This window comes from Moschus berezovskii, chromosome 11 (genome assembly GCF_049115385.1).
Source record: "Moschus berezovskii isolate FMDL1 chromosome 11, NW_MosBer_1.0, whole genome shotgun sequence".
Lineage (NCBI taxonomy): Eukaryota > Metazoa > Chordata > Mammalia > Artiodactyla > Moschidae > Moschus > Moschus berezovskii.
This window is the reverse complement of record NC_142470.1, coordinates 13,662,590-13,689,859: the sequence shown is the minus strand read 5'-3', so window position 1 is coordinate 13,689,859 and position 27,270 is coordinate 13,662,590. Positions and strand designations below refer to the sequence as shown.

The window sequence follows — 27,270 nt, the reverse complement described above, 5'->3', positions numbered from 1 at the left end:
TAGTTTGAAATACCCCCCAGCTCTGCCCTGAAGACCCAGGTGGTCTCAGCACTGCACACCACCTCTGGGCCTCAGTTTCCTGTCTTCCCAAATGGACACAATTCTGGGGCTACTGGGTTTTAAAATCTCAAGTGTCTCAAAGATCGCGGGTGAAAAACCCACCTTAGTGGCCTGGTCCATCACAGAATAATTAATAAAATGTCTTGGCTGGAGGCAGAGCCGAGGAAGTAAGTGGGAGGAGGCCGAGGTGACAGCTGGCTGGAGAGGTGGAGCCAGGGAATGGGCGGGGAGGGGGCGGGCCCGAGGGGCCGGAGCTCGGGGCAGAGTTAGAGACGCACTCCAGGAGCCTGAGTCTGGAATCCAGCACGCAGCGGCCACCCTGCACCATGAGCCGTAAGTCCGGCCCCGGAGCCGCCGTTTTCCCCTGTGGCCTCCGCGTGGGGCTTTGAATGCCAGGCTCAGCCCTTCAACTCTGTCCCTTTGCAGTGCAGAGTATCTCGCTCCGATTCCCGCTGCTTCTCCTGCTGCTGTCGCCATCCCCCGTCTTGCCAGAGGACCGCGGGGCGCCCGCGCCAGGTAGGCGGCCTCTTTCCTGCCCCCGAAGACCCCCGGTCCTGCGTCCCCGGCCCGGCACCCCTCACCCCCTGTCCCCTCCCGCCCGCCCTGCTTCCCCTTTCGGCTCGCGGGGCCTGGGAGCGGGGAGGGGGCTGTCTGTCGGTGGGATGGGGGCTCTCTGCAGCCCCCCGGGGATGTGGCCTGGGCTAGGTCCCCACGCGGTTCTTTCTGCGGGGGAAAGGGCAGACTGGGATCTGGGGCGGCTTTGGGAAAAGGAACCGCGTCTCTTCAGGCCCCCTCACCTGTTCTGGGACCCCAGCGGTCCCAGCCGACTGGGTCCCCAACAATCCTCGCTGTTTCCCCTGCGGGCCCCTTTCGGAGGAAGCCGCAGGCACCAGGGGAAAGCAGGCTGGCGCGTTTTCTTATAGCCTCTAACTTTCCAGGACCTTTCCGGATTCCCAGCCCCGGTGGAGACGATCTCCCTGGGTGAGGAACGGGGTACACCCGCCATTCCGGAGAGAGTGGAGGGGGAAACACACTTACAGGGCTGAGTTGCTTCCTCTGGAGACTGCATCTTCAACGGGGAGGTCCCCACTGCCCAGATGAGTTAAGGGAGGCTCAGGTTGGGGCCATAGCGCCCTCAAACTCACCCAGAACACGGTGGACTCAGGGCTGGAACTTTCTAGGCGTTTTGCAGGGTGTTTTTGGAGAGTCCTCCCTGCCCTCATCTCTCCCTGCCAATGGACCCCCGTTTCTTCACCCCAGAGATGACCGGGAAAGTCAGATCCTGGAAAATTGCCCTGCCTGGCACCATGCATGTACCAGATTCCATGTGGAGGAATGCAGCTCCTCCTTCCCATCGCCTCCCTCCCCATGCAGTTTCTGTGTGTGTGTGTGCGCGTGTGCGTGTGCGTGTGTGCGCGCGCGTGGGTGTGTGCGGGTGCGTGTGTATGTGCGTGTGTGTGTGCGGATGTGCGTGCGTGTGTGCGTGCGTGTGTGCGCGTGGGTGTGTGCGGGTGCGTGTGTATGTGCGTGTGTGTGTGCGGATGTGCGTGCGTGTGCGTGTGTGCATGCGTGTGTGTGCGCGCGCGTGTGTGCGCGTGGGTGTGTGCGGGTGCATGTGTATGTGCGTGTGTGTGCACGCGCGTGTGTGTGTGCAGGTGTGTGTTCGCGCGTGTGTGTGTGTGCGTGCGGGTGTGTGTGCGCACATGCAAGGTCTGGACAGAGTTTCACCAAACTATGTGAAACCTCCCCAGGTCTCCATTTCTCATCTGCAAAACAGGGGCAGGAGAGGATGGTGAGTGATCTGAGCCTTCTGCTGTGATGCTCAGAGGAGAAAGAATTTGGTGCTCAGAGCAGAGGGGAAGGACATCTCTGTGGACTGGGAATCAGACCAGGCTTCCTGGAGGAGGGGGTTTGAGCGCGTGGCATTTGGGGAAGCCAAGGAAAGGGTGCTCTAGGCAAGAGTTTGGGCATGTGTAGAGGTCTAGTTTGTCGGAAGACGAGGAAGAAGACTCCTGTGGGCAGCACTTTACAGTTTGTAAAACCTAGCTTTGGGCACCTCTGTTGTTGGTGTTCACAGCAGCCCTGCCAGGGAGACGCTAGTCCCATTCTACAGAAGGGAACTCTGAGGCCCAGGGGGTGAGCCATTTGAGCCTCTGCTGACATCGGTCTGAGAGCCCAGTAGCAGAGGTGGGGCTGACCACACCATCCCAGTGCCTGTTGTGTTAGCCCCTAGACCAGCCCAGCACTTCCCCTGAGGCCCCATTCAGCCCCATCCAGGCCCCCAGGGCCTCTTCCTGTCCTCTCGTGTATGTTCACCAGCATGTAATGAGCCATGGTTGTACCCTTTTGCTTTTAGTCTTTTCTGCTTATCTTTATATTGTAAGTGTTTAAACAGAATTGTGTTTTTCACGCCACAAACATTCCCAGGGGATTGCTATATGCCAGTCCTTGGCTGGAGCCCGGAAACTGAGCTGGGAGGAGCTCGACGGCCGACGGGGGAGACAGAAATGCCCACAGATTGCCATCCAAGGGGGCCTTGGCCATGATTGAGGGAAGCTCAGGGGTGTGGGGGGCTCGGGGGTGGGTAACAATTATGTCTCAGGTGTGAGGAATCACAGGAGGCTTCTTGGAGGTGATGACATTTGACCTGGACCCTGGAGGACGTGGTGAGTGGGAGGTAAAATGGTGAGGGTTTACTCTCAAACTCTGTAAGGGCTCTTCCAGGCAGAAGAAAGGGTACAAGCAGAAGCTTAAAGGTCTGAGTGATGGGAGTGGACAGGCATAGGAAGACGTAGGACAGAGGCAGGTGTTGGCGGACAAGGGCCTTTGGATGCAGAGTGAGGAGTGGGACTTGGGTCTCAGGATATCCCCCTGGGAGCAGGGGAGTGAGACGGGGTGGATGACTTGGAGGTGAGACTGGAGGCTGGAGGACCACGAAGGAGGCTGATGCAGGGGTCGAGGAAAGGACGGAGGACAGGTTGGGGGTGGGCTGAAGGCTTCAATGCCTTCCCATCGCCAAGTCTCTGGGTGAACTGAGGTCCAAGGTGCCCAGACACTTAGGAGAGGTGTCTGCCCTGAAAAGCCGAAGCCTGTGTCTAGTCCCCAGAGTGGCAGCAAAGGCCAATCCCCCAGGACATGAGGGCTTACCTGGGGGCAGGCGGCGGGGAGGATGCTGCTTCTGCCTCTCTTGTGATGGGAGGTGGAGTCCAGCTCAGAGGATAGGGCTGTGCTGGGGTATCCTCAATGCTCAAGTTCATCCCTTCCAGCTCCTGGACTTGGCTGAGTGCTCCATCCTTGGCTAGGGATGGGGCATGACCTAACCAGAGCTCTGTGCCAGGCGGAGGGGCCTGAGGCCAGCTAACCCTGGCACGTGGGGTAGGCTTCCTGTGGCCTGCCACCTCCTATCTGCAGCACCAGCTGGGGCTGTGGATTGGGAGGGGGCTTCCTTTCCAGTTGGGCTCTTCCGGCCGCCGGGGCCTGGTGTGGTGGTCCCTGGCCACTGGCCGCTGCCCTTGCTGCGTGTAGGGGCTGGGGCCCACGTCTGGGCTGCTCGGAGCTCTTTTTTTCTCTTTGGCTGCCGATTCCCTGGAACTTCTCTAAATATTATTCTTACGGAATTTCAGTCCGGCCTCTTTAATGGGCCCTCTTGCTGCCTGGTGCCTCTGTGTCCTGAGAACTTGGTGTTCCCTCACTCTGCCTGGATCTCTGACTCCTGGGCTAGGGGATGCTTCCTTGCTGCATCCTCAGAAAGTTCTGGAGCCAGGCAGCCCCAGGCTGTCCTCATCGGTGGGAATGTGTGCGCTATGGGCTTGCTGATCAACCCCACCTCTGGGGTGGCTTGAAGACTCAGAGCAAGCTTCCCGGTTCTCTGCTGATTGGGGGGCGGGGATCCTGTTGATGCAAGGAATCGAGACATTTGGAGATAAGTTGGCTTTATCCAGAGTTGAGAAGAAGAGAGAAAGAGAGGGAGGTTTCCTTAGAGCCTGTCTGTCCCTTCTCCTTCCTGGAAAACACTGAACAATGAGGCCCGCAGGACACAAGGTATCTGCCCGAGGACACGCTGTGAAGAGCAGGCGCTCTCCAGGAATCTTCATCCAGCCCCTGCCTGGGGCCAGCCCTGTGCTGGGGGGAGGGGACTCCAGACACTTTGCACTCAGCGTCTGCATCCCCCAGGTCTCTTTCTTGATGGTTTATTGTACAGCATGTCCTCCACTGGACACACGAAAGCATGCGGGATTTAAGTTAGACTGCAGGCAGGCCTTCCTTTGTGACTAGTTCCCAGAGCTCTAGTGTGGCAGGGCACGGTGATTCCTCTGGAGTCCTGGTTTCATTCATTCAAGATTTTCAGGTCCACCTTGAAGGAAAGGTCACAGACCTGCCTCACCTAGGGTCATCCCCAGCCTATGAAGCAAAGGGACTCGGCCTCCCCGCATCCCTTCCCCACATCCTGGCCTGGGCACCTCCAGGAGGAGGAAAGAAGGGGAAGTGAACAAGTTCAAGTCTTGCCTCTTGTGACTTTGAAGCAGTGGGGCTTGGGCGAGCCCCCTCATCTGTGGTGGTGTCGGGGGGTCGGGGGGAAGTCTCACCCATCCCCAGGAGCAGATAAGTGAGGTGGATACACAAGGTTGGAGAGTCAGCAAAAGCCCTGACTGCTGGCCTGTCATGACAGTCCAGCTGTGGTCAGCCTGGGAGAGGGCGGAAAGTGACACCCCGTCTCCTCTCTGCCCATCCTGACACCCTGGGGCCCCAAGAGACAGCTGCAGCCCTTGTTGAGGGGAGACTTTTCCTGCCCTGGGGCCACTGGTGTTTATGGAAAGATCCCGGAGGAGGAGGAGAAGGAGGAGGAGGGAGGGAAAGTTGGGCAGCTGGTCCAGGAGGAGGGGCCTCTCCTGGCAGGAGAGGGATGCCCTGGGCAGGAACTTCTGAGTCTGGGGGGCACGTCTCTGCTGCTGCTGGGCCCATAGCAGGAAGCTCTCAGGCAAGACTTCAGAACCAGCTGTGTGTGTGGGGAGGGGGGCGGGAGTTGAGAGAAGCGGATGCGGAGATGAGAGAGTCTCTGACCAAGCTTGGAGTGGCCGGTCTCCTCGCTTCGTTTTAAATTCAACAAACACTTGTTAAGCTCTGGCCACCACATCTAGATTTCCTGGATGGCTGGATCTCTCCAGGACCTGGAGTTGAGTCTCAGCTGTGTGCACGACCTCTGGAAGAGAGGAGAAAGCCCAGGAAAGCCCTTTCTCTTGGAGGTTTGTGGTGGAGCAGAGCAGGTCGAGTTAGGACCTGGGGCCAGGGAGAGTGGAGTGTGGACGTTTGGGGAGACTTTCTGGTGCATGCGTAGTGGGCCGGGTCCAGTAGATTAGGAGGGACTTTACTTGGGAGGAACTGAGGCCTGGGTCAGGGAGGAACAGAGCTTTTGGCTTTGCGGTTGCGAGATGGGCTGCCCCAGGATCAACTGGAAGGACTTCTTGAGTTGGGTTTGGGGTCCCTACTGGCAGAGGGATGGGGAAACAACCCAGAAAGGGCTGGGATGATCTGCACACCAGGGCTGAGAGCTGGGCAGTGTGGAGGGACGGCAGAACAGCAGACTGTTCTGAGCAAGAGGGAGAGAGAAGTTGAGGATCTCCGAACCTGCCGCAGGGCTGATCCAGAGCTCCTTGGCGTTTCTGGGCCTGTGGCTGTGGGAAGAGGAGGCGGGTCCTGCCAGGCCCCTGCCTTGGGTCCCCCCTGCACCTGCCTGTCCGCCTGTGTTGGTCTGATAAGGCCTCTTTGTCCAGACTTCTTCTGATTGGTTCCTTCCTTTTTACACCCTGCAGGGGCGACAGAGATGCTATTGTGGGGCCGTGGGGAGTTTCCAGGGCTTAAGCAAAACTATTTGTATGATTCTGTGACGTGAGGAGACCTAAGCCAGAGGGTCGTGCTCTCTGATCCCAAAATCCTGTGGTGACTTCTTGGGCTCCTCAAGCCCGTTGCTGCCCTCTTGACCCCTGATAATCAGATGCACAAAGAATTGGAGTTCCCTGTCATGTTGGCTCTGAGCCCAGAGAAGGAAGCACGTTTGCAGGAGGGACCTGGCATTTGCTATGTAAGGCCGGGGAAGGAGCGCTGCCAGGAGCTGGGTGCCCTGGGTCTGCAGGAGGCCTGACTCTGTTCCATGGTCTTGGCCAAGTTGCCACCTCTCCCTAAGCCTCCGAGTCCCTTGCTGAGCCCTGAATGAGCACTGAGCGAGCTCCAAGGAGTCTCTGACCTGGCTATTGGACGATCACTGAAGCTGTGGTCTCCCTGACCACAAGCTGTGATCTCTCCAGGTTGGGGAGACCCAGATTAGACACAAGTTGGGACTTCCCGGAGGTCCATTCTCCGGGGGGTTGGGGGGAGGGGTGATGCCGGAGCTCCACTCGCCCTCTGGGGAGAGTGTTCTGACCACATGTCTCCTGTTCCCATGGTCCCTGATCTCCCTCAAGGTTCTAGAGCCCAGACCCCACCCTGATGTGGGCCAGGGCTGGGTCTATCAGGAATGGGAGCTGCGACTCCCCTCAAACCCATTCCCTGTCCATGGAGTTCTGGGAAATGTCTTTCCTTGGACTTGGTTGCTGAGTCCGTGAGGGTGGGGGTGGAAGGGAAGGGATGGGCAAGTGGTCTGGTCCTGCTTGCTGGGTGACCCATCTGGGCTTCCCCTTGTCTGGCCTCAATTTCCCCATCTGTTGGGACCCCTGCTGTTCCTTCCCTTCTGCAAAAATAGAGGGATGGTGTGTGACCTCATCTTCTAAGTATCCAGGTGCCCAGAGGCTAGAGGCTGGCCCGAGAACCCCAATCCTTGTCCCTTTTCTGAACCCCATAAATTCTGCCCTTGGCTCTGACGTGGCAGAGAGTGAATGCTCTAGAAGCCTGTGGCCGCGGCATCTTACCAGCTGTGTGCCTTGCCTTCAGTTGCCCAGCCCGAGGCCTGGACGCATCTGCACCACTTTGGTGGCAGTTGGGAGGGAAGGAGGACTTCCTTTGGTGGCCTGACGTGACTGAAAACCCAGAGCGAGGTCTGGAAGGGCCAGGGGCTTTCTGTTCATGGCTGTGGGGACAGAGTGGGCCCTGAGGGGAACACAGATGTTGGGTAAGTTAGAACAGAGCTGTGACTGGACTCCATGCCTCTGGCCCCAACGAGAGGTGTCCCTGATCTCTGTTTCTCCCCCACAGTGAACCCCTGCTGTTACTATCCATGCCAGCACCAGGGGATCTGTGTTCGCTTCGGCCTTGACCGCTACCAGTGTGACTGCACCCGCACGGGCTATTCTGGCCCCAACTGCACCATCCGTGAGCAGGGCCTCCAGCCCCTACACCTTCTCCCCTGGGCTCATCCTCCAAGACCCCCACTTCCTACCCTTGTCTCTGGCCACGGCCCTCTTTCCTTGCCTGCTTTTGACCTCTGACACTGCCCCTGACCTGGCTCCAGCTCAAGCCCTTACTCTTGACACATCACTCCCTGCTTATGGACTCTGTAGTGAGTCTTCACTGCCCAGCTCCGACCTTACTGACCTCCAACCCCGGTCCTGTCTCCTGACCCCCGTCTGGTTCTGGCTTTGTCACGTGTCAACACTCCCAAGGTCCTTTGCTTTACTGACTCCTAAATTCCACCCTTGTCCATCCTGGACCCTGTCCCCAGCTCCCACCTTCCCCTCTGGCTGCTTCCAATCTTGCTAGGAGGGCCTGTCTGAGTGGCTTCCCCTGCCCCCACAGCTGAGATATGGACCTGGCTCCGGACGACTTTGCGGCCCAGCCCCTCTTTCGTCCACTTTCTGCTGACACACGGGCGCTGGCTGTGGGATTTTGTCAATGCCACCTTCATCCGGGACACACTCATGCGTCTGGTACTCACAGGTGGGTGGCGGGGGAGGGGGGACAGAGTCCCTCTAATCTAGGGGAGCAAGAAATCCTGCCACTTGCTGCAATTCTCGGCATCTGATCAGGGCAGTGGTTGGGGATGAGGGGAGGGGTTGGGTGCCAAGTTAAAAAAAAAAAAAAGAACCAGGGAATTCCCTGACAGTCCAGAGTAGGACCCTGTGCTTTGACTGTCGAGGGCGCTGGTTCAATCCCTGGTCAGGGAACTAAGATTCCACAAGTTGCTGTGCAGGGTAGCCAAAAACAAACAAGAAAACAACCCAAAAGAAGGTGGGGAAGAGGGGTGTAACTGGAGGCAGGAATCCCTTGTCACCATCATTTTCACCCTCTGCAGTGCGTTCCAACCTTATCCCCAGCCCTCCCACCTACAACATAGCACATGACTACATCAGCTGGGAGTCCTTCTCCAATGTGAGTTATTATACTCGGATTCTACCCTCCGTGCCCCGAGACTGTCCCACGCCCATGGGCACCAAAGGTAATGGTGATGGGGTGAGGGGGCTGAGCCTGTGGTGGGTCACAGGGGATGCTCCGTTCCCTTTGGGAAAAAGCAAGCAAAAGAGCAATGACTGACACATTTCACAGATGAGTGGACCAAGGCAAGACGTGCATATCCAGAACCAGGGATGAGGACAGGACTGGGGAAAGGGGACAGAAAGAGGTTGTGGGAGGGTCTTGTCTGAGGTCAGTGGCAGAGTCAAACTAATGCTCCAGTATTTCCAGGGTGCCTCTTCACCCAAACATTGTCTACTAAGTGGGTGGGATCCTGCTGCGATGAGGGTGACTTAAAAGTTGGAATGGAGGAAAGAAAGAATAGTGAGCTTTTTACTGGGTGCCAACTCTGAGTTTGGTTCATTACTAATGTGAACAGTCTTACGTGCTTCATCTGTGTAGTTTACACATAAAATCAAAGTTTTTCTTTAGTTGTTCAAGAACCTACGTGGTCTCATCAGCAAGAGTCTTCCTCCCAGGACCTTCCCTCATCCACTCCTGATTGTCCCCAGACCTCGGGGTTTACTCAATTTAGAGCCATCCGTTCAGCTTCAAGTACACAAAGGGCGAAAGAGACATTAATCCACCACTGCTGCTGCTTCAGTTCCCACCATATGGTGGCGCTGTTGAGCACTGGTCCCGTGCAGCCCCGTAGATGTGTGCTTTTGCAGGTTCAGAACCTTGCATATGTATCGTGTCCTTATTTGGGTCTCAAAGGCACTACTCCAATAGTTTGCACTCACCCATGTAGCTACTACTCCCAAAGGGTGATCATTCTGCCAGGAAAGCTGGGTCCTGGACTCTGCCAACACTTCGCTGGCCCCAGTCCTTTGTTGTTATTTAGTTGCTCAGTCATGTCTGACTGTTGTGACTTCAGGGACTGCAGCACGCCAGGCCTTCCTGTTCTTCGCTATCTCCCAGAGTTTGCTCAAACTCATGTCCATTGAGTCAATGATGCTCAGTGGTAATCTGAGTGATAGATCCAGGTTACAGTGTGCAGACTACTCCCTCTAACTTCCCTTTGGGTGAGTTCCCTTTCGGGTACTTGATGACCTTTCCTGTTACAGGAAATCAGTCAGTAGTTTCAATCTAAAGAGTTATTCTATTGACATTGGGCCTCCTAGATGTATCGTGAAAGATTGCCTTTTCTGTAAGGCAGTCTCGGGTACCAAGTCATCTGACATTGACAGAGATTGGTGAACTCCAGCCCGAAGGCCAAATCCGCCACACCCCCTATTTTGCAAATAAAGTCTAGCTGAGACACAGTCATGTTCCTTAGGTGTTATCTGCCTTCCTGCAGCACCAGTGAATCTGAGCAGTTGGAACAGAGGGCATACGTCAACAAAGCCTCAAGTACTGACTGTCTGGACGTGTATGGAGAAGCTTGCTGACTTTTGATTTAAGAGGTTCCATCTCACTGGTTTCCTGTCATGCTTACACGGGCACTCCTCAAATCCATTGCCTAACAGAGATATCATTTGCCCTATTTTATAGATGAAGAAATTGAGGCCCAGAAAGATGGAATGACTTCTCCATGTTCACACACTTAGTAAATGCTGATTTCAAACACAGCAAACTTGTTTCAGGGTGGGGAGTCCAAGTTTTTGTTTTTTCCCATTTTCTTTTTGGAGGTGGGGAAGGGTTAGCTTGTACAAAGCAGCAAACATACACAAAAGTTGAGAGAAAAAGATAATGAAGTCCTATGTGTCCATCTCCAGGTTTCAAGATTTGTCCACAATTTGCCAATGTTACTTCATCTATCCCATTCACCTTATTATTATTTTTTAATTGGAGGATAGTTTCTTTACAATGTTGCGTTGGTTTCTGCCATACACCATAAATCAGCCATAAGTATACATACGTCTCCTCCCTCTTGAACCTCCCTACCCCCCAACCCCATCCCACCCCTCTAGGATGTCACAGAGTAGCAGGTTGAGCTCCCTGTGTTATATAGCAACTTTCCATTAACTATCTATTTTACATATGGTAATGAGAGTCCCTTGGACTGCAAGGAGATCCAACCAGTCCATTCTAAAGGAGATCAATCCTGGGTGTTCATTGGAAGGACTGATGCTAAAGCTGAAACTCCAATACTTTGGCCGCCTCATGCGACGAGTTGATTCACTGGAAAAGACTCTGATGCTGGGAGGGATTGGGGGCGGGAGGAGAAGGGGACGACAGAGAATGAGATGGCTGGATGGCATCACCGACTCTGTGGACATGAGTTTGAGTGAACTCCGGGAGTTGGTGATGGACAGGGAGGCCTGGCGTGCTGTGATTCATGGGGTCGCAACGGGTCAGGCACGACTGAGCGACTGAACTGAACTGAATGTATATATTTCAGTTTTAAAAGCATATTCCAAACATCCTTCCATTTCACCTGTGAATATTTGCAGGGTGTTTTGGTAGAGAAGGTGCAAGGGGCCGTCTGGTGGGAGGGAGGTGGTCCCGTGGGGTCCACTCTGGGATTCCTGTGTGAATCAGTTTGGTCTGGCGAGCCCAGAAGGCTCTGGGGCAGGAAGATCCAGGCAGGAGGCAGCTACTGCTCTTTCCTACCTCCCCAATCAGGGAAGAAGCAGTTGCCAGATGCCGAGTTCCTGAGCCGTCGGTTCCTGCTCAGGAGGAAGTTCATCCCCGACCCTCAGGGCACCAACCTCATGTTTGCCTTCTTTGCCCAACACTTCACCCATCAGTTCTTCAAAACTTCCGGCAAGATGGGTCCTGGCTTCACCAAGGCGTTAGGCCACGGGGTGAGCACCTAGGAGGGGCTCCGGACTTCTCTGGGCCACATGTGGCACAGGTCGGTTGTCGCTGGTGAGGGAGGACCCAGGGATCTGAGTAGACTCTGCCTCTGTCTTTAGGTAGACCTCGGCCACATTTATGGAGACAATCTGGAACGTCAGTATCAGCTGCGGCTCTTTAAGGATGGGAAACTCAAGTACCAGGTAGCACTGGGCCTGGGGATGGGATGTTGGGAAGGGCCTTCCACGGTCTCCCCTGGCAGAGGGTGTTGGTGGGGGGCCTTGGTGGTGTCCTATGGCAGAAGCTGTAGGTGCGTGGGAGGAGAAGAGATAATAAACCCTGGGAGAAGGTGCCAGGCAAGAGAAGCAGACAAGGAGCAGATGTGGGCTCTCGTGTTCTCTTGGGAGGTGGATTTTGGGGCTGCACAGAAAATGGACAGTTACAGTCTGCATTTATTCGTTTAATCATTCCACAATATTAATTGGGCACTGTGGTGTGCTGGGCAGGTAAGCAGTGGCCGTGATAGTTGTAAGCCCTGCCCTCAAGTCCACAGACACAAACCCTAGGGTGCTAGTTCCATGAGGACTTTTTGTCTGAACTTGCACTGTCCAGTACTGTGAGAGCCACATAGGTGATGATCTCATGCACTCCTCAGATCTACTGCATAAACTAGGTACCATTTGCCCTCTTTTATAGATGTGAGCCACATCCAAGTTATTAAAATTTTTCTAGTGGCCACATTAAAAAATGTAAAAAGCAATAAGCAATATTGATTTTAATAATATATTTTAAATTTAACCCAATATATCCAGAATATCCTCATTTCAACATGTAATCAACACAAAAATTTTCAATGAAATATCTCACTATTTGTGCTAAGTCTTCACATTCTGACCCATGTCTTACAGCACATCTCAATTCGGGTGCCAAACTTTCATTGGCGATTCTGATCAGCATTTAGATTTCATAAAATTTGCAGTTGAGAAAGTAGATTCACATGTCCAAGTTGTTCTGAGCATAAAGACTTTCCAATAGCTGGGGTCTCGATTTAAAAATGTAAATCTAAAGTAAATGAAATTAAAAATCGAGCTCTTCATTCACATTGGCCACATTTCTAGTCCTTAGTAGCTGCATGTGGCTAGTGGCTTCCACGCTGGACCATGCAAATAGAAACAAACAAAAACCAAGATGAGAGGTTCACTGCTGAATCTTTCAAGCTAAGAACAGTATCTGGCATATAGTAGGTCCTCGATGTTTATTTACTGAGTGAGTGAGGAAACTGCCATATAATTAATTACACTTGTAATAGCTGTCACAGGGCGAAGCCAGGAAAGTGTGCAGAGGCTGGGGAAGGCTTCCTTAGGAATTATGAATAAACCAAGAGTTGCATGAAGGAAAAGGAGGAGTCAAGGGGGCCAAGAAAAGCCCAGGGCTGTCCAGATTCTCAGATATTAAGGCTAGAGAGGGGCAGTCGCTTGAGTGACTTTGAGGCAGTAAAACAAGGGAGATGCTGCTGGACATCTGATGAGTGTGGGTCATATTAAGGATTTCCGATTTCTGCTAAGAGCAGAGAGAAGACTTGGAAGGTTTTTTAAACCAGGGTGTGATGCTAGATTTAGATCTTTTAAAGCAAGTGTCCCCTCCCTTTTTGGTACCAGGGACCAGTTTCAGGAAAGACTATTTTGCCATGGACCGGTGGGAGAAGGGATGGTTTCAGGATGATTTGAGCACCTTATATTTACTCTACACTTTATTTCTATTATTACTACATCAGCTCCACCTCGGCTCATCAGGCATTAGATCGTGGAGACTGGTGACCCTTATTTTAAAGCACTGCTCTGACTGCAGAGCCGAGAACGTCTAGAGGATAGAGTCACTTACAGGGGGAGTCAGGGTGGAAGATGAAGGTGGCTTGGAAGAGCATGATGGCTGTGGGGAGAGAGAAAGGGACTCATGTTAGGAGAGCTTTAGGAGATAGAATCCACAGGCCTTGGTTAGGAAGGCTGGACAGCTGCCCTGCATGTTATGGGCAGCTGTCAGTAGGAGTGGGCGGAGGTCAGCTGTGCAGGTGCTGGCGCCCTGCCCCCTCCCCAGGTTACCAGGTGACTCCATCCCGCAGATGCTCAATGGAGAGGTGTACCCGCCATCGGTGGAAGAGGCTCCCGTGCTAATGCACTACCCCCGGGGCATCCCGCCCCAGAGCCAGATGGCCGTGGGCCAGGAGGTGTTTGGGCTGCTTCCTGGGCTCATGCTCTACGCCACGATATGGCTGCGTGAGCACAACCGCGTGTGTGACCTGCTGAAGGCTGAGCACCCCACCTGGGGCGACGAGCAGCTCTTCCAGACGGCCCGCCTCATCCTCATCGGTGAGGCCTCCCACCAGCCCTGCCCTGGAAAGTCACCCTCTCTGTCCTGAGAAGTGGGAAGTGGAGGGTTTGGGGACAATGAGATTAGAATCCTGAGCAGGACCCTTCCCCTAGGTGAGCCTCACTTTCCAAATCTGTACAGTGGGAATAATGATGCTTTCTTTTTTTTTGGCCATGCGGTGTGGCAGATGGGATCTTAGTTTCCAGACCAGGGATTGAACCCACATCCTCTGCATTGGAAGTCAGAGTCTTAACCACTGAGCTGCTGGGAGGGTCCTGGGAATGATAATGATTTTAAGGATTAGTTGATATGATGAATGGGAAAGTACTAGGCACATAACAGGCCTTCAGAAAATGAGGTGCTGTGATAGCTGACTGGCAGCTGGCAACAAATCTGATCAGTCAACCTAAGTCTCAGTTTCCCCATTGTACTGCATCCAGAAGCACTTGGGGGCATCCTCAGCAAGTACAGGTCAAACCGCAGCTTGCCTAGGCTTCAGAATCCTTGGGTTTCCTGCCCTGCATGCATCTGCCTTCCTGAAGGTTGGTAGCTTCTTGGTGACTCAGGGACAAGATATTTTTGTGTCCCCTATGGGGGCGAGTCTGTAGCTTAAAATGTCAGATGGTTTCCTGCCTGGGAGCTTGGCCCCCAACACTTCTGTCCAGACCGTATTCATTCTGAGTCACCAGTGAGCCCCTGCCCCCACCTCTGGGCTTCTCTGGGCATGGCTGTTCCCAATTTTAGTAGCCGAGTCAATGGAGCCTGGAAGAGCCACGCGTCAGGCATAGGAATGACCTAAAGAACAAGAAGGGGCTGGCTCAGAAGTCCCAGGATTGCAGAGACTTTGACCAGAGAGGGCAAGTCTGTGTCTGCGGGCTGCCCAGCACACCGACTGGTGATGAAGTTGTGGCCAAAGGCAGGACTCCGAAGGTAGGGCACCTCCAGTGCTTCATTCAACCCTCCGCAACAGCCTTATGACTCAGCTGTGATTATCCTTGCTCTGAAAGTTAGGACGCAGAGAGGGTAGGTGAATTCTCCAAGGCCTTTCAGCAGAGACTTAAACCAGATCTGGTTGCCACCAGACTTCATGCTGCTCCGACCATGTCATGCAGGGAGTGCTTTCCTGTGTGGGGAGGGGCTGCGAGCCTTAGTCTGATCTTTTGTGACATGTGTGTTTGGGGAGGGGATTTCTACTTCTACATGTGTGGACCCTCCCTATTATGCCAGGCCCTGTGCCAAGCAGTATAGATGTGTTCATTGTCTACTCCTCTTAGCGACCCTGTGAATATTATTATACTGATGTCATTATTTTTTTTTAATTTTGTGGACATGTTTTACTTATTTTCTTATTTATTTATTTTTTGGCTGCATCATGCAGCATGTGAGAATCTTAGTTTTACCCCCAGTGTTCTACCACCCCACCAGCAATCAAACTTGCTCCCCCTGCAGGGGAAGCATGGAGTCTTAATCCACTGGCCTGCCAAGGAAGTCCCTATACTGATGTTATTATAATACACATTTTCCGTTCCGTTCCGTCGCTCAGTCGTGTCCGACTCTTTGCGACCCCGTGGACTGTAGCCTACCAGGCTTCTCTGTCCATGGGATTCTCCAGGCAAGAATACTGGAGTGGGTTACCATCTCCTTCTCCAGGGGATCTTCCCGACCCAGGGATCGAACCCGGATCTCCCGCTTTGGAGGCAGACGCTTTAACCTCTGAGCCTACAGATAAGGAATTTAGAGTAAGTCATACAGCTCCAGCCCAGGTGCCTGGAAGTGGTGACGTCAAGATTTAGACCCAAGTCTGCTGCTTGCAATTCCAATGGCTCCAGCTCAGTTTGCTAAAAGTCAATTTGTCTATTGGCTCATTGGCCAAAATGTGTTTATTTTAATAGCCAGTTCATCAGTTTTCATTTTGCTATGGAAGATTCGTTTTGTGTCTTCCCTGGCTCTTTGCTCTGAGCTGGTTCCTGAGAGGGCAGAGGAAAATTACTCGTAAGAATTCGATACATAGGAAGATATGGGGGTTATATTCGGGATGAGTTCACTTAGGTCTGCCGTGTCCCTTGTTGCTGCAGCTCTGAGAATGGTCTCTTGGGAGCTTCCATCACCCTCCCCCTCTCAGGCCCGCTGAGATTCCCTCACTAAGTTAGTCTCCACGTACCCATCTTTTGTGACCTCACTAAGCCTCTTTTAATGGGATGGTGGCCCAAAACCCATCCTCAGATACTTCCTCTCCATGCCATGCTCAGTCAGGCCTGTGACCTCCCCGTGGAACATGGGACTAGCAGGTGGCTCCTGTCTTGGGACAGGCTCCTGTCTTGTCCAGCCTAAGACAGAAGTTTCCATTTTCACAACCGGTGACAAAAAGACAAGACTTTGTGGCCCAACAAAGTCAAACAACCTTAACAATAAGAAAGAAGTCAAACCAGGCCCTTGGCATGAACCAGCCCGTTTCCCAAGCCCGATGGCTAACTCCCTGCGCTCTGCTGACCCTGTGCCCCATCCTTCACCCCAGGGGAGACCATCAAGATTGTGATAGAGGAGTATGTGCAGCAGCTGAGCGGCTACTTCCTGCAGCTCAAGTTCGACCCAGAGCTGCTGTTCGGGGCCCAATTCCAGTACCGCAACCGCATCGCCATGGAGTTCAACCAGCTCTACCACTGGCACCCGCTCATGCCCGACTCCTTCCGGGTGGGCCCCCAGGACTACAGCTACGAGCAGTTTCTGTTCAACACCTCCATGCTGGTGGACTATGGGGTCGAGGCCCTCGTGGACGCCTTTTCTCGCCAGCCTGCAGGGAGGGTGAGCCTCAGGGGAGCGCTGGGGAGGGCAGCTGGGCTCTGGGATCCAAACCCCAGTTTTCTGTAAAAGGCAGAGAGTGTCGCCCCTCCAGGGTGGTGGTGGGATCATTCCTCCATTCATCCTCTTGTTCTTCATTAATTCAATGATACCAGGCGTTACTCCGGGCGCTGGAGATACGGGGGTGAACAAGGTCAATGTGATTCTTGGGTCCTTGTGTTTTTTGGCAATGCCACCCCTAGTGGCTCAAACAGTAAAAAAAAAAAAAATCTGCCTGCAATGCAGAAGACCTGAGTTCGATCCCTGGGTTGGGAAGATCTTCTGGCAAAGGGAATGGCAACCTACTCCAGTATCCTTGCCTGGAGAATCCCATGGACAGAAGAGCCTGGCAGGCTATAGTTCATGGAATCACGATGGAGTGAATAACACTCACACTCATTACCCTAGAAAGGGCTTCTCCAGTGGCTCAGTGGTAAAGAATCCACCTGCCAATGCAGGAGACTTGGGTTTGAGCCCCAGGTCAGGAATATCCCCTGGAGAAGAAATGGCAACCCACTCTAGTATTCTTGCCTGGGAAATCCCATGGACAGAGGAGCCTGGTGGGCTACAGTCCCTGGAGTCTCAGCAGAGTGTTAGCGTGTAAATAACAGCATACCCTAGAAATGAACAGCAGTCATGTGACGACTAACATCATTAGAGCACTCACTACAGGTTAGGTGCTGTGCCAATGTCTTTCCCGATGTTCTCAGAATTCTAAGAGCAGGTTAAGAATCACATTATAGAAGCCCACAATGCGCTGGGAACTTGGAGACAGACTTCAGGCCCAGAGTTGGGGGTTGTGGATAAGGAAGTGATAGTTGAGTAGGGATCCAAAGGATGCATAGGGGTCTCCCAGGGCAAGAAGTAGCATTTGTGACCTGGGGTCATTGTGTTAGGATGGAGGGGGTGGCATAACAAAGGTCCAGGAGTCAGAGGGCATGGCAGTTTGAGGACCCAGAAGACATTCGGGGTATGGTGATATATGCAAAAGTGGCTACACAGAGTAGGTCTTTATTAACTTGTAGGCCTCTGTTTTGGGCTGAAGTTCCCCTTGCTCCAAATTCACATGCTGAAGTCTTAACTTCCAAGACCTCAGCATGTGACTGTGTCTGGAGGCAGGGTCTTTAAAGAGCTGATTAGGGTAAATGGGGTCATTGGGTGGGTCCTGCTATGACTGGTGTCCTTATAAGAAGAGGAGATTAGGATATAGGTGTGCACAGAGGGGAATCAAAGGCAGAAGGTGGCCATTTCTAAGCCACAGAGAGGCCTGAGAATGAAACCAACCCTGCTGATGCCTTGGTCTTGGACTTCTGGCCTCCAGAACTATGAGGAAACATATTTCTGGTTTTTTGTTCATTTGTTTATTCTTGGCTGTGCTGGGTTTTCGTTGCTGTGTGGGCTTGCTCTAGTTGATGTGTGTAGGCTTCTCACTGCGGTGGCTTCTCTTGTTGCGGAGCACAGACTCTAGGTGCATGGGCTTCAGTAGTTGAAGCTTGAGGGCTCAGTAGTTTTGGCTTGTGGTCTCTAGGGTACAGGCTCAGTAGTTGTAGCACACGGGCCTAGTTGCTCTAAGGCATGTGAGATCTTCCCAGACCAGGGATCGAACCTGTGTCCCCGGCGATGACCACCTGCCCCCCACCAGGAAAGCCCTATTTGTTAAGTTTTTGTTTATTTATTATCTGTTTTTTCTGGCTGTGCTGCCTGGCATGTGGGATCCTAGTTCCCTGACCAGGGATAGAACCCATGTCCCCCACAGTGGAAGCATGAAGTCCTAACCATTGGACCACTAGGCAAGTCTCTGTTTCTATTTGTTTAAGCCATCCAGTCTGTGGCACTTTGTTATGGCAGCCCAAGTAAGCTATTAGTCCTTCCTCTGGGATGTTTAACCAGCTCCCTCCTCAATCTTCCCTTCCCATGTTTGGGAGCTCCCCTCTCCTCCATCCTAGCTTCCTACCCACCCTGCCGCGCTGTCTTCCTTATCCCTAAGCCCTACCATGAAGGTGTGGCACCATGAGGGTTTGGATTTCCTCCTGGTAATTTGACTGCAATTAGCATAGGCTGCCACCAATGGGGTTAAGGTCTCTGTTCTTTGTAGGGGCACAGAAAGGAGTAGAGACAGTCACTTGTGTTGGGGGCTGTATGGTTTTCCAAAGATGTTTCAAGCAGTGACCCTGGTGATGTGTGTAAAGATTCCTGCTGTTTCCTGACACCAGGCAGAAGGACCAGCATATCAAAGGTTCTCAGGATATCTCAGGATATCGAAGAGAGTGTGAGAAGTGATAGAACAGGGCTTCCCCTGAGAATTTCCATAACGCACTTCAGGGTTACTGTGACCAACACCGTGATAGCTGCTTTGTATTCTTTATGTTGATTCCACCAGAGCCATATCAGATAGATGCTCCCACCGTCCTCGTTTTTGCATAGGAGGAAACAGAGACTTAGCATAAGTAATTTGCCTATGGTCCCTGTTTTTGTTGCCCAGGGCTACAAAAGGACCACAAACCAAGGGGCTTTAAGCTGCAGACATTTATTCTTTTTCCTTTTTAATTTTTCTTTTATGGAGGCTTAAAATATCACCTTTATTACTGATAAAGCTGATTCTAGAAAACTTAAATAATCTATGCTGACAAGCAGGCTTTTTAATACTAAATCCCCAGATTAGACAAATTTGGCTACCAAGATATTAGAGGCATCAAAACAAGGAAAATATCTCCCAACCTCCTCCTGGTCCCCCAGAACAAGGAGTCTGAGAGGAAGCATACTCCCTGGTGTCAACTGAGTTCAAGAGCAGCAGTGAGGATTGCTTGTACGATGCACACCTAGTTATTTCTCTAAAACTCACCACGTCACTCCACTTCTGGTAAGATACTACGTTACTCCTCTTCTGATAAGCAGTGAGTGGGAGAGGTTGGAAAAAGATGCTAAGACTGTTAGGCTACTGGGCTTTCCTCCATAAATAAAGTAGTGAAGTGAAATCACTGGTTGCTCAATCATGTCTGGCTCTTTGAGACCACATGGACTGGACTTCCCTGGTGGCTCAGCAGTGAAGAATCCACCTGTAATGCAGGAGGCCCGGTTCGATCCCAGGGTCAGGAAGATCCCCAGGAGGAGGGCACAGCAATCCACTCTGGTACTCTTGCCTGCAGAGTCCCTTGGATAGAGGTGCCTGGCAGGCTATAGTCCATGGGGTTGCAAAGAGTGAGCATGACTGAGCATGCGTGCATGCACACATGGACTGTAGCCTGCCAGGCTCCTCTGTCCATGGAATTCTCCAGGCAAGAATACTGGAGTGGGTTGCCATTCCCTTTTCTAGGGGATCTTCCTGACCCAGGGATCAAACCTGGGTCTCCCACATTGCAGGCAGATTCTTTACCATCTGAGCTAGAAACATCCAGAAAAGGAAAGAAATATTCCCACCTGACACCTGAGAATTAATGTCTTTTATTCATTGATCCACCCAAGCATCCATTAAACATTTATTGCTAATTAAACACATTGCTAATATCTAAGCCATTGAGAGATCCATCTTTAAACTTTTCTCTAGAAAGCCCTTAGAGTTAACACAAATGGTATTAGTACCAATTATAAATTTATCTTTCTAGTTCTGGAGGCTAGAAACCCACCATCAGGGTGTGGGCAGGGTCATACTCTTGCTGAAGTCTCCAGGGGAGAATTGGTCCTTGCCCCTCTCTGGGCTTCTGGTGGTGATGGACAATACTTGGGGTTCCTTGTCTTGTAGAAGCATCACTACAATGTGGAGTCCTCCTGTGTCTCTGTTTCCCCTTTTTATCAGGACACCAGTTGTTGGATTAGGGCCCACCCTGATGAAGTATGACCTTGATCACATCTATATCCAAATAAGGTCACATTCACAGGTGCAGAGGGCTTGGGACTTCAACGTATCTTTGGGGACACACCCAAGTCAACACACAATAGCCTCCCAGTTCAGCTGAGATTGGCACCAGCTTCTGTTGGCTTTCTCTCAGGGTGTATACTTACAGCCAAGTATGCTTTTCCTCTTTCTTACCCAATTGTCCTTGTTTTATCCAAACTGAACTCTTTCTTGGTCATTATTATCAATTCATCCTGAGCAATAGAACTTTCTTTAGACCTATGCTCCTTAACAGTTATGAATCAGATTTTTCTGGAGTCCTTTTTTTGGGGGGGCTGTGCTTCATGGCTTCCCAGGTGGCACTAGCGGTAAAGAATCCACCTGCCAATGCTGGAAACATGAGATATGTGGGTTTGATCCCTGGATCAGGAAGATCCTGTGGAGAAGGGCATGGAACCCACTCCAGTATTCTTGCCTGAAGAATCCCATGGGCAGAGGAGCCTGGCGGGTTACAGTCCAAGTGGTCCCAAAGAGAGATACAGGACTGAATGACTTAGTATGCATGCCTGGCTGTGGAATCTTAGTTCCTCGACCAGGGATGGAACCTGGACCCTGGGAGGTGAAAGTGCTAACCACTGGACCATCAGGGAATTCCCTCTGAAGCACTTTCTTTATCTCATCAGATTACCTGGGCTTTGAACCCCATTTCCATCCCTTCACAGGGTGTTGCCTCTTGGTCTTAGAGTAAAGCTCTGTTTACGTAAACTAAATGCGCTTATATATTACACTTTTCATGGCAAGATTTTAGCTCCTTCCCTGCTAACTTACAACAGTTTCTCTCCCAGGAGGCTTGGCAAAAAGAAGGAGAAGCAGATGGGGTCACCTGCATTCCTGTGTTCAACGTTTTCTGGTTTGGATGAAGTGACTTGATGCTCTGTGTTTCTACCTCCTAACTTGGTTTCTCTTTTCTAGTGGCAGCCGGTTATTAGGGGCTCACTCTTTAATACTAGACACTCAGTAAATTTTGTTTAATCTCAATTCTGTGCTACAGAGAGTGGAAAACAATAGAAAACGTTTGCTCAGGATGTGTCCGTGCTGAGTCACTTCAGTCGTGTCCAGCTCTGCTGGACACTATGGACTATAGCCCACCAGCCTCCTCTACCCATGGAATTCTCCAGGCAAGAATACCAGAATGGGTTGCCATGCCCTCCTCCAGGGGATCTTCCTGACCCAGGGATTGAAGCTGTCTCTCTTATATCTCCTGCATTGGCAGGCAGATTCTTTACCACTGGCACCACCTGGGAAGCCCCCGGTTCCTCAGCAAGATCCTTTAAAAGACTAAACATCTTTGTTCTGTGATAAGAACTGATTTGGGGAACGACAGACACATGTCAGTTCTGCCAGGTAGAGTTTAAAAAATATCCCAGGAAAACCATAATTTTTTGACCCCTCAAAATAGTGTTTGTTCATCCATCTGTTTCCATCACTTAAAAGCTCAGAAACCTTTCTGCCTTTTATTTCTGGATCTGAAATGCCAGATCTGTTGCCAAATGCTCTTGACTGTGGCCCTGTTGGCCGTTTCCTCTGCAGAGTCCTAGTTGTACCTGATCGTTCCAGAACTTTCCTTAACAGGATGTTGGAGGTCCTCACCTAAATCCAAAGGACTGGGGAACCACATGTCCAGTGAGTGACTAGAGACGTCTTCCTGGCCCACTCTGCAGTCTAAAGATGAGGAAGCTGATGAGACTTCCCTGGTGGTCCAGTGGTTAAGACTCTAAGCTCCCAGTGCAGAGGTGCATGGGTTCCCTCCCTAATCAGGGAATTAACATCCTGCTTGCCACTCCGTGTGGCCAAATATACAAAAATATAAATAACTAAATAAGATGAGGAAGCTGAGAAGTGTGGCCATGCAGACCTAGGTAGGGTTCCCAGCTTGGTGCTTTGCTGCTGCTGCTGCTAAGTTGCTTCAGTCGTGTCTGACTCTGTGCGACCCCATAGATGGCAGCCCACCAGGCTCCTATGCCCATAGGATTTTCCAGGCAAGAGTACTGGAGTGGGTTGCCATTGCCTTCTCCATGGTGCTTGCTAGACTGAGCCATGCTTTCTATTCAGGAAGGCCTCCTGACCGGAAGTTCTTCTCCAGGACAATCTGGCTTGACTCTCAGACCACCGCTGTGTTTATCTCTTGGCAGATCGGTGGGGGTAGGAACATAGATCACCACATCCTTCATGTGGCCGTGGACGTCATCAAGGAATCGCGGGAGCTGCGGCTGCAGCCCTTCAACGAGTACCGCAAGAGGTTTGGCATGAAGCCCTACACCTCTTTCCAGGAGCTCACAGGTGAGCAGCTGCTTCCTGGCCACAATTCCTGCCCTCCAGGGGCTCACACTGAAGTGAGGGAGACCTTGAGGAGACAGAACGGGGTGATCCATGTGACCAGCCCTGTGACCGTGAGATTTGAGGGTAGTGGGAGCATGGTACCAGGGATGGCGAGGGTTGCCAGATGACTCAGCCTGGGGAGAGAAGGTGGCTTCTCAGCTGGGTTTGAAGGATAAAAAGGGATTTGCCAGTGAAGAACAGAGGGAAGAACTTTCTAGGTGGAGGAACAGAAAGTATAAAAGCACAGAGGTTAAAAAGAATGAGTCTTGAAAAGATCCTGGCCTATTCGGGAAAACAGTCCTAGGTGTGGCTGGAGCAAGAGGCTTGTTAGGGAAGAGGGTGGAGTTGGTGATAGGAGGCTGGCTCATACCATGTGGAATTTTGGATTCTATGGTAAGATTTTGAGTTTTATTCTGTCTGCTACTGCTGCTGCTAAGTCGCTTCAGTCGTGTCTGACTCTGTGTGACCCCATAGACGAAAGCCCACCAGGCTCTCCTGTCCCTGGGATTCTCCAGGCAAGAACACTGGAGTGGGTTGCCATTTCCTGCTCCAATGCATGAAAGTGAAAAGTGAAAGTGAAGTCTCTCAGTCGTGTCCGACTCTTAGCGACCCCATGGACTGCAGCCTACCAGGCTCCTCCGTCCATGGGAGTTTCCAGACAAGAGTACTGGAGTGGGGTGCCATTGCCTTCTCCAATGCCTTCTTTATTCTGTCTCAGTTCAGTTCCGTTCAGTCGCTCAGTCGTGTCCGACTCCGCGACCCCATGAATCTCAGCACTCCAGGCCTCCCTGTCCATCACCAACTCCCGGAGTTCACTCAAACTCATGTCCACAGAGTCGGTGATGCCATCCAGCCATCTCATTCTCTGTCGTCCCCTTCTCCTCCCGCCCCCAACCTTTCCCAGCATCAGACTCTTTTCCAGTGAGTCAACTCATCGCATGAGGTGGCCAAAGTATTGGAGTTTCAGCTTTAGCATCAGTCCTTCCAATGAACACCCAGGATTGATCTCCTTTAGAATGGACTGGGTGGATCTCCTTGCAGTACTAGTGGTTCCTAAATCCCATTTATGGACCAGCTTCCTAAAACTCACTTAGAAAACTAATTAAAAATACCAAATCTGAGATGTCTCGTCTAGAGATTCTGATTCAGTAGGCCTAGACTTAGCACACAGGTGGTGCCCAAGAATATATATGTGTGTGTGTATATATGGATACGTATATAGACACAATAGTATGTATACATATATACATATGTGCGTATATATAAAACACACACATGTATGTAACACTCACATATATAACATATGTATTATATATATATATATATATAAATATTTGTTGTTGCTCAAGATACCCAGTTGTTGGGAAGCCAAGTTCGGAAACTCTTATCACACATGATGAGGGGCCACTGAAAGGCTATGACCAGGATGTGACCTGACCCCTGACGTATACTGGTGCCCCATGGAGGGTGGACTTGAGGAAACGTGTAGCAATGCTCCACGTCTGTTTCCCGTGACAGTCCAGAGAGACAGAAAGAACACTGTCGCTAAATCTTTGTGTGAACCTGGACAAGTATGAACTTGAAGCTCCAGTGGAGTGCAGGGTCTTGGGCCAGGATAAGGCCTTGAAACCTGCCCATGAAGGAAACAACATGGGAAGCTTCTCTCTGTTGTAAGGATCAGGTAATCAGGGCACAGAGATATGGAGTGAGTTGTTTCAAGGTACACACTGCCTGGTTGCAGATCCAGGCCCTTGACTCCACCTGCAATAGCAAATTCCTTCTCTCCAGGCAGCCCTGGAGCAGGGTCAGTCAGCCAGGCCAGATTTTAGGTCACCTGCACATTTGCTCAAATTGACCTTCTGAAGTCCCTTCTTCTCCCTGGAATAGGGTGGACCTAGAATGTTCCCTCCTGAACCTTAATGGATGGCATCACAATTCTAACTCTGGCTTCCCCACTCTTGCAGGTGAGAAGGAGATGGCAGCTGAGTTGGAGGAGCTGTATGGAGACATCGATGCTTTGGAATTCTACCTGGGGCTGCTTCTTGAGAAGTGCCATCCAAACTCCATCTTCGGGGAGAGTATGATAGAAATGGGGGCTCCTTTTTCCCTTAAGGGCCTTTTAGGGAACCCCATCTGTTCTCCAGAATACTGGAAGGCAAGCACATTTGGTGGTGAGGTGGGCTTCAACCTTGTCAAGACGGCCACGCTGAAGAAGCTGGTTTGCCTCAACACCAAGACTTGTCCCTACGTCTCCTTCCACGTGCCAGACCCCCACCAGGATGACAGGCCTGGGGTGGAGCGGCCACCCACAGAGCTCTGAGGGGGCCAGGCAGCAGCATTCCGGATGGTAGAGCTTCCTGCTTGTCGCTCCAGAATGCCGAGGGGTGGATTGTCTTTGACGTTGGGTTTCTGATTTAGTGTCGAGAGCGTCAGTGTGGACATTTAGAACTCTAGGTCTCTCCCCATAGTCTGGAATACTGTGGTTCTTGTTTGTCATTCTAGAATGCTGAATTCCTGGTGTACCATCGAGAATGTTAGGAGTGGTTATCCCTTTAGCATGCCAGAACACTGGGTGACCACCTAGAATGTCAGATTTCTAGTTGATCCGGAATTTAGGCATTCTGAAATATGGGACTCCTGATGGAATCATCTAGAACATGAGGGGGTTCTTATTTTGCATCCTAGAATTCTGGGTGGCCCTCCAGAATGTTGACTTTCTGGCTGGTTATCCAGGATGTTGTGCTCCTAGTTGCTGATCCACAACAGTGGCTGGCGTTCTAGATCAGTCCTGATCTGAATGTCTAGAGTGTTGAGAATTCATTTTCCTGTTCAGTGAGACAGCCACGGAGCAGGAGGATCTCATGTCCAACAAGAACGCATTGCCTGGATCTGTGCCTGCATGGAGGGGGCAAGGAAGTGGGGTGTTCGTCTTCTCAGTGGGACCCCAAATGAGACCCTGGATATGGAGAGAACAGGTGGCTTTCTTGAGGCCATTGGTTGGAAGCCACCAGAGCTCTGTCCTTATCCAGGTCTCAACTCACGGCAGCTGTTTTTCATGAAGTTAATAAAATGCTTTTTCCAAATTGCCTGCTATCTGTATCTCTTTTGATCCCACCCGCAGAAGCAGGGGTAATACGGAAATGACCTTTCTCCTGACCACAGGCTACATGTGCTGGAGGTTTGCAGGAGGAGATTTTCCTCTGGGATCCCCGGGGCCTGTCACTGTCTAGATCTTTCATCACTGATGTTTCATCCTGCCCCTCCCAACCCCACCCCCACCCTCCTGACATGGGTTAGGCATTGCCTTTTCCAGGCTGCTCTCCCAAAATACACAACTTCCCAGCCCCAGGAAATGTGGCATTCAGTTCCCACCATCTGATTAGAGCAACTTCCTCTCTTACTGAGCATGCAACAGAGCTGAAAGGCATTTGGGGAGGAGAGCATTTACTCTGTGCCAGTTTCACATATTTCATTTCTTGGTTATTTTCAGCCTAACAGTGTGAAGTTGATGGTATGATCCCTGTTTCCAAACCAAGGAAACTGGGACTTCCCTGGTGACACAGTGGTTGAGACTCTGCACTGCAAAGCTAGGAGTTCCATTCCTGGTTGGAGAATTAAAATCTCACATACCACGTGGCCAGAAAACAAAACAAAAACATTTAAAAAAGCAAAAAACAAAAAAGGAGATGGAGACTTAGGGTGGTTAAGTGACATGCCCCCAACATGCCAGAGTCAGATTGGAACCCAGGTCTGGTTGAATCTGAAGCTGTGCTTGTTCCCCCATCCGGCTTCCTCTTGCTTCCTGGTTTGACTCACTTCCAGGCCTGATCTTGCTTGTCTGGCTCAGGGTCAAGGGCAGAGGTGGGGTGTATCCTCCACCTTACTTGCAGGGTATTTGTTCAGTCACAAATTCTTATATTCCTAATTGCATGCTAGTTGCTGTCTCAGACTTGGGGTTGCAGCAGTGAGTGATCAATAGATAAGGCTGTGCAATACGTCCTTGTAGTTTATTGCATACATTGCACAGCACATGGAATGTAGCCACTATTTTATAATGGCTTTAAATGGAGTATGGTGGCTCAGACGGTAAAGCGTCTGCCTAAAATGCAGGAGACCTGGGTTCGATCCCTGGGTTGGGAAGATCCCCTGGAGAGGGAAATGGCAACCCACTCCAGTACTCTTGCCTGGAAAAATCCCATGGATGGAGGATCCTGGTACGCTACAGTCCATGGGGTCACAAAAAGTTGGACACGACTGAGCGACTTCCCTTTCACTTTAAATGGAGTATAATCTATGAAAATATTGAATCACTATGTTGTACACCTGAAATATAATATAGTAAATCAACTCTACCTCAATAATAAAATAATAATTAAAAAATATCTCCTATAAAGTTCAAAGTCTTAGGAAATGACAGGCTTCAGCCTGCATGGAGCTCACATTCCAGCGAGGGCAGAGCAGACAATAAAGAGGAAAGCAAAGAAAGGAGAGAATTCAGGTGAGCGTGATCTCCCTTCTAACTCACACTCTCTTACCCTGCTTGAACTTTGGAGCCCTCAGGCTCTGCCCAGCCACACAGACCCCCATAGCAAGCAACGAGGGAGGAGAGGTCAGAGGGTGAGGTGGAGGTTGGAAAAGCTTCTTCATGCTCCCATTTTGGGTTGAGAGTTCCT

The 27,270-nt window shown here is 51.4% G+C and overlaps 1 protein-coding gene across 2 annotated transcripts; it reads left to right on the top strand.

Moving 5' to 3' along the window:
- The first annotated feature begins 304 nt into the window (after positions 1-304).
- PTGS1 (prostaglandin-endoperoxide synthase 1) lies at positions 305-25,683 on the top strand. 2 transcript variants are annotated; one of them, XM_055400335.2, is made up of 11 exons: positions 305-393; positions 487-576; positions 7,246-7,362; positions 7,786-7,926; positions 8,282-8,425; positions 11,008-11,189; positions 11,301-11,384; positions 13,301-13,547; positions 16,064-16,350; positions 22,411-22,558; positions 24,562-25,683. In XM_055400335.2, exons 1-11 carry the CDS (start codon positions 387-389, stop codon positions 24,915-24,917), a joined length of 1,803 nt encoding a protein of 600 aa, XP_055256310.1. In that variant the 5' UTR covers positions 305-386; the 3' UTR covers positions 24,918-25,683. The 2 variants fall into 2 exon arrangements, with proteins under 2 accessions (XP_055256310.1, XP_088697289.1); XM_088841163.1 differs by lacking the exon at positions 305-393 and having other exon boundaries at positions 450-576.
- The last annotated feature ends 1,587 nt before the right edge of the window (positions 25,684-27,270 follow it).